The 7,490-nt window shown below is 32.9% G+C and overlaps 1 protein-coding gene across 1 annotated transcript; it reads right to left on the bottom strand.

Moving 5' to 3' along the window:
* Positions 1–73: 73 nt before the first annotated feature.
* LOC127521956 (NHL repeat-containing protein 3-like) lies at positions 74–6,305 on the bottom strand. The gene is made up of 7 exons (XM_051911477.1): positions 6,136–6,305; positions 5,744–5,899; positions 4,140–4,290; positions 3,862–4,062; positions 3,336–3,427; positions 3,092–3,204; positions 74–1,776 (listed from the first exon to the last, which is right to left on the bottom strand). The coding sequence occupies exons 1-7, from the start codon at positions 6,223–6,225 to the stop codon at positions 1,536–1,538; spliced, it is 1,044 nt and encodes a 347-aa protein (XP_051767437.1). The 5' UTR covers positions 6,226–6,305; the 3' UTR covers positions 74–1,535.
* Between the last annotated feature and the right edge of the window lie 1,185 nt (positions 6,306–7,490).

Raw genomic sequence — 7,490 nt, 5'->3', positions numbered from 1 at the left:
TAAAAATAAATGTCTTAATTTACACTAAATACACATCAGGTTTGATGCAAATATTATTCCACATCAGCACAAATTATACTCCATCCCAGTTTATTGAATTTAAACAGAAACTTTTCATTTGTTTCAGTAATAATATTCAATAACATCTCAAACACTGTCGACAGGTGATGATCACTAACCTTCAGCACAGCTTCACATCTATATGAATAAATATCATAAAATCATCTGAGGACGTGAACAAAGGTTCTTGGATCTTCACAGAAAAGCCTCACTCTTTAAAATGTCAAAATGTGACATTTGTGTCGTGTGTTTAAAGACAGGCGAAAAACAAATATATACAAAGCTTAAATTATCATACAGAATCACAAGAACATTATTTTCTCAGAAACACAGGATTAAACACCATATTAAATACCATATTCACAATAACAAACTACAGTGCAAAATACAAAACAAGTGGATTTCCACAGATGTGCAGAATTCTACCCAGAATCCTCTCTGCTCGCTTTATTCCTCTGAGAATCACCTGAAATCAACATCATATTTCTTTGATCGTTATACTGAGACTTTGATTATGTTTATTAGCTTGTTTCTGCCACAGAGTCAAAAAATAAAAAAGGTAATTGTGACTTTTTATCTTACAATTCTGACTTTTTCCTCACAATTCTCAGAATATATACTAAATTGCAAAAAAAAAGTCAAGACTGCAAGAAACTCAATTACGAAAAAAGTCTGAATTGTAAGATATAAACTCGTAATTACGAAAAAAAAGTCAGAATTGCGAGGTATAAACTCAATTACAAATAAAATCTTTTTGAGACTAACCCAATTACGAAAAAAACATCAGAATTGTGAGATTATAAACTTGCAACTGCACAAAAAAGTCTGAACTGCGAGATATAAACTTGTAATTACGAAAAAATATAAACTCATTACGAAAAAAGTCAGAATTGTGCGATATAAACTCAAAATTGCGAGAAATAAAGTCAGAACTTTGAGATATAAACTTTTTATTACGAAAAAAGTCAGAATTGTGCGATATAAACAAAATTGCGAGAAATAAAGTCAGAATTGTGCAATATAAACTTGTAATTACAAATAATTCAGAGTTGAGTGATATAAAATCATAATTATGAAAAAAAAGTCAGAATTACGAGATATAAACTCAAAATTGTGAGAAATACAGTCAGAATTGCGAGGTATAAACTCAATTACAAATAAAATCTTTTTGAGACTAACCCAATTACGAAAAAAACATCAGAACTGCCAGATATAAACTTGCAACTGCACAAAAAAGTCAGAATTGTGCGATAAAAAGTCGCAGTTATCTTTTTCATTTTGTTATTCCGTGTTGGAAACAAGCTTCCGTGGTTTCTAGTGTGTTTGGAAAGACTGAGATTTGTCTGGTAAGTTGCTCACAGTTTCACTGAAGCGATCAATCAATTAACCTCGAATCAAACCGGTTTCAGCCCGAACCTTTTCTCACTGCGCTCAACCGTTATAATCTGTGATCGGAGCGGGAGACGACAGAACCTCTAAACGCTCGCGGCCGTCAGAGGAATGAACTTCTGGGCCTGGCTGGCCCCGATCTCCGCCACGTACAGATCTGCGTTCTTCAGGTCCAGGTCCACCAGGTGCGGTTTGATGTCTTCAGCCAGCTGAACGGTGCTGATCACCTGACACTGCCCGATGATGCCGACGGGCGGAGCCTCCAGCAGCGTGATCTGATTGGTGTTTAACTGGGCCACCACCATGTACTTCTGGTCCGGAGTGAATCTGTGGGTCATAAACACCTCCAGAAGTCTGAACTCTTCCTTACATTCATTTATACTAATTTAAGTTGTAAACTGTACCAATATAAAAGTGTTATTTGGAGAATATTTAGTATCTGTGAAGTTACATTAAGTTTACTCACTATAGTACTGTACTGTTAGATGATTTTATTTATGTAAATCAAATCTTTATTGTTTACTTATTATAATCACATTTTATTATTTTAAACATTTTAATCTAATTTCTAACATTTATTTAAACATTTTAATTGTTTTAATATTTATATATTTTAAACATTTTTGTTCACTTATTTTAATTTAGTTTTATTAATTTTTTTAGCATTTTATTAACTTATTTTAATATTTATTTAAACATTTTATTGTTTACTTGTTTATTTTAATCTAATTTTAATACTTATTTAAACATTTTATTCTTTACTTATAATTTTAAACTAATTTGCAAATTTAATTTAAAACATTTTAATTAATTATTTACTTATTTTAATTGAATTTTTAATATTTATTTATTTAAACATTCTTTATTGTTTACTTATTTATTTTAATATAATTTGTAATATTTATTTATTTGAAACACATTTTTGTTCACTTATTTTAATCTAATTAATATTTATTTATTTTAATCAAAGTTTATTGTTTACTTACTTTAATCTAATTTTAATATTTAAACATTTTTATTGTTTACTTATTTTTTATATTTATTTTAAACATTTGTTTTACTTTTTTATTTAAATTTAATATTTAATAATTATTTACTTAAACATTTTTGATTTATTTTTTTAAACTATTTCTTTTATATGTATTTATCTATTTTAAACAATTATTTACTATTTTATTTTAAATACATTTTTAATGATTATTTATTTAAACTTTTTGTTTACTTGTTTATTTTAATCTAATTTCAATATTTATTTAAACATATTTTATTCTTTACTTATAATTTTAAATTTGTAAAATTTACTTAAAACATTTTAATTGCTTACTTATTTTAATCGAATTTTATTTAAACATTTTGTATTCTTTACTTATTATTTTAAACGAATTATTTTATATTTACTATTTTATTTTAAACAAATTTTTTAATTATTTATTTAATTTTAAATTTTTATTGTTTACTTGTTTATTTTAATCTAATTTTAAGATTTATTTATTTATTTTAAACGTTTATTTTTTAATTACTGATCTAATCTAATCTATATGAATTTAATTTGTATTATTTATTTTAATTAACTATTTATTTTAATATATTCATTTAATTATTAATTTTATTGTTTTTATTTATTTCCTCTGGTCCGCAGTACCTGACGGAGTACGGCGCGTCCTCTTTGAAGCAGCTGCCCCACGACCCCAGCCAGTCGCCCGTCACAGAGTTAAACACCTGGATGCGCTTGTTTCCTCGGTCTGCGACCCACACCTGAACCACAAACACAATACAGGAAGACAGAGCGCAACAATGAAGCACATGTGACACATTTCAGAGTCAAACAGAATCTGAAAGACAAACATTTGCAGTAGGAGCAGGAAGAACTCTCGATGAACACAAACCCTCTGATAGCTGTCGACCGCCACGCTGTGAGGGATGTAGAACTGAGCCAGACCTTGACCTTTCTCTCCGTGCATCCACAGCACCTGCAGATCTGACACACACACACACACACACACACACACACACACACACACACACGGGGCAACCTGTCACTCACATGAGATCCACCAATAGCAAACCACAACCATCCAATCAATTCCCCACAGACAAAATCAAGCCCCGCCCTACATTTGTTCTTGTTTGAGAAGCGTTTCACTCGGACATACACAATATCGTTCTAAAAATCAAAAAGCACATCATATAAACACATTTCTCTGATTACACCTGTAGGTTTCGAGCATTATGTGTTTGTGCAGAAAGACTATAAAGGAAACGTTCTTATATGGATATGTGTGGGCGTGTTTTATGCAAATGACTAACCTCAGGTATGCAGTCGCTCATTTTGAATACCACAAACTCGTTAACGTTACAGCAGAATGAGTGTTTAGGCGAGAGTTTCTTCTGTGTGAGACGATCTACACGCACCTCTGGAGAGTTTAATCAGACGGTTGTTCATGCCGCCGTCTCCGTCCACGATGTAGATTTCTCCAGAACTGTGGATGAATATTTCCGCCGGCTGGTCGAACTGCAGCGGACTGAGAGAAGATCCGGCCTTCCCGGGCGATCCCAGCACCTGCAGCAGCTTCCCGGACGGAGAATACTGCTTGATCGTGTGTCCGTACGGCCCTGAAACACAAGCGGACGACTCCATGACTCGACCCGTACTGAACCACACACACATCTGAAGAGGAACACACACCCACCGGTCCCAACATCCGTGATCCACACTGACGGATCCCCCGACACGTTGGCCAGGAACATCCCATGAGGCATCTCCAGAGTGCTGGTGTTCCAGGCCTGCAGGAAATCCCCATCCGTGCTGAACACCAAGACTTTCGGGATGTTCTCGCCTCTCTGCAGGAGAAACACACGGAGAGCTCATCAGGATCAGGAGTGACGACTGACGGACTACAACAATACTGAGATTCTGAGTTAGCGCTGCTGTGAATCCAGAACAATCTGTCGATTCAGTTTCCTGTCGGCACCGTGAAGCTGCTGTGAAACAATCCGTATTGTGAGAAGTGCTGTATAAATGAAGATGAAGAAATGAAGACAATCTCAAGTTATAAACTCGTAATTGCAAGTTTGCATCTTGAATTTTTGACTTTTTTCCATGAATAAAAAAAATAAAAAAAGGTAATAGCAACTTTTTCATCTCTATTATAACTGAAACTAAAACCATAAAAAACATTTTCGTTACTTGAAATAAAATAAGTGTTAACTGACATAAAATAAAATATAAAAAACCTTAAACTTATTTAATTTCAGATAGTTCCCAAGGCAAAATTTACCACTTTCAAACTAGAACCAGAATAAAAATGAATAAAAAAAATATAATAAATATATATAAATATTAATAAAAATAATAAAAAATAAAACTCCTTAAAACTTATAAAAATGACAAAAACACACAATAAAATTACTAAAATTTTAACAGAAATTAAAATGGAAAATATAAACATGAAATCTAATTTAAAAAATAATAGTATCTCAATTACTTTTTTCCTTGCAATTCTTTTTGTTTGTTTGTTTGTGCCACAGAATGAAAAATTACATATCAACTTTTTCATCTAATGAGGGTTATTATTATAACTAAAACTAAAACCATAACAAAAAAACAAAACAAACAAAAAAACATTTTCATATTAAAAAAAGACATTCAAATCTTACAAAAAAGCACAATAAAATGACTAAAACTTTGATTGAAACTTAAAATTAAAATGGGAAATATAAACATGAAATCTAATTAAAAAAAAATTATAACAGGATGTGTGTCAGTATCCATGGATTCGGTCTTAAAGGGACCGTAGCCTATATTTGTCATTAATGTTAATAAAACAACAAAATATGTTAAATAAATGTATACATGGTGAATAAACCTACTGTATCTGAAAAACATGTTTATTTAATTTGTATCTCTACAGAATTTCTTTTTATATAACAACAATTATATATATTGGTAATTATGCCCTTTGAAGGTTATTGGACACTGTGAAATTTTTGTTCTTTAAGTTTGTGACAAGCACATAAAAAATATTACTTTTTTCATTAGACTAATAATAAAGAAGCTGTCATACATTCATTAGTCTCACTGTGTTGTGCTTGAAAAACTGCAACATCACCAAAAAAAAAAAAAGAAAAAAAAAAAGGTGTATCGGTATCGGTGAGTACCAGAAAAAAGTATCGGTACCGGTCCTTAAAAATGGTATCGATGCATCCCTAATATATACATAAACACACACATTCTATGTATCTTTCAGTTGTGATGTTCTGAGTGTCTGTAGAGAACAGCTGCTGTGCTCCTCACCTGCGCCACGTACACGAGCCCCTGCAGATGATTGACAGCCACGGCGAACACCTGACCGCTGAACAGCTCGGGGTTTTTCGGCCACGAAACGTCCAGCTTGTAGAGCGCGCGCCCGGAAACCCTGAAGTCCGCGTGAGATCGAGACGCGACGCTCGTCTGAAACACACCAAACCTTCAGTTACTAATGACGCAGAAACACCGCGGTATTACCCTGGACACTGCGGTACTGTGGTCTTCTTCAGTTTATTTGTTCTGCTTACAAAAAAGCACCAGCTACAGTACTAGCCTCAGTATACCATAGTAACACCACAGGGTTGGATATGTACTGTGGCATCGTTTCAATCACACTGAACACTTATCGATCAAACTCCACATCGATCGATCAGACTCACGTGAGAGCTGATGGCGCCACACATGAACATGATGAAGAGGAGCACTGCCATGGCAACAGCAATTAAACAGCAGTAATTACGCCTTCTCATAGAGATCAATGATCATCGATCATCACGAGACGAGTCCAGCGGCGCTGCTCTTCCTGTTTTGATCACGTGACGACGACTCTAATCTCATTGGTTCACACTGACAGCGGCGCGGTGACGTCACGTGCGAGCGAAAAATACGAAAAAAGTATATTTTTTATTTTTTTTGATACATCAGGCTTTTATGGCTCATATAGTCTGATATAGTTTGATTATGGAGGAAAAAAACAGCTCAAAAAAATTAAATTTTCTGCAGATGCTGAAATTTATATGGACTAAAAGTGATGAAATTCTGATGCTTGTGATGTAAATCAATGAGATCTTTATAACAGTATAGCAGATACTTACATAAACTGCATATAAATATCAATATCTGCCAATAATAAATTTTAATTTATTTAAGAAATTTGCACGTCAAATGAGATACAGAAGCTTTATAAGCCAAAATATGTGACATCAAACTGATGAGGAAGAAAAATGCTCCAGTGTTTGTTTTGGCTGTTGTGATTAATATATATTTTAAGCAAAATAACACTGACCTTTTAGTTTCTATTAGGGTCAAACCGGTTACATTGGGAAAAAAATGATGAAGATGATGATGATATAATAAAGGCAGAATTTCAGTGTCTCCTGATGGGTCAAATGTTATTTTACTATCATTAAGATACTATTATAGTGTTTATTAATATTTTAAATCAGTTTTCATTTTTATATTTTCAGTTTTAGTAATTTAGTTGTGTATTTTTGTCATTTTTAGAAATTTTTTTATATGTCTATATAGTGTTTATTAACTTTTACTTTAGTTTTAGTTGTTTTAGTACATTAACTCTTTCCTCGCCATTGACAAGTTTTTCCAGCAATCCGTGTTTTCACTGTTATTCGGTAGGGGGCGCTATTACACATCTTCTGAAAGAGTGCAGAATCTCCGGGTCAAAACACAGATGAAGAAGAAGCAGAAACAAGTAAAGGAAGCGTTTCTGACAAAATAACGCAAAAAAATTGATTAAAAAACTTGCTGGCGGGGAGCTAATTTACGGAAGCCCTGAACCACATGGTGGAGGAAAAAAAGAAGACTTATCACATTATTTCAACATAACTCGTTATTTCAAGATATTAAGTCGTTATTTCGACAAGTTACCATCTCATTATGTTGGTTTGTATTAATTTTCAATATTAGCCACTAGAGGGCAGAATAAGAGGGAATCGATTAAAGAACTTATATCGAAATGAATATAAACCTTAACATAATGAGACGCAACTCGAAATAA

Source organism: Ctenopharyngodon idella, chromosome 10 (genome assembly GCF_019924925.1).
Source record: "Ctenopharyngodon idella isolate HZGC_01 chromosome 10, HZGC01, whole genome shotgun sequence".
NCBI lineage: Eukaryota > Metazoa > Chordata > Actinopteri > Cypriniformes > Xenocyprididae > Ctenopharyngodon > Ctenopharyngodon idella.
Note: the sequence above shows the minus strand (reverse complement) of the source record. Positions and strands in the feature narration are given on the sequence as shown.

Coding starts and splice junctions, on each gene's coding strand:
- LOC127521956 (XM_051911477.1), bottom strand. CDS start 6,225: ATGAGAAGGCGTAATTACTGCTGTTTAATTGCTGTTGCCATGGCAGTG. Junction 4,291..5,743: donor GGCTCGTGTACGTGGCGCAG/GTGAGGAGCACA, acceptor TTTCTCCTGCAG/AGAGGCGAGAACATCCCGAA. Junction 4,063..4,139: donor GATCACGGATGTTGGGACCG/GTGGGTGTGTGT, acceptor CTTGTGTTTCAG/GGCCGTACGGACACACGATC.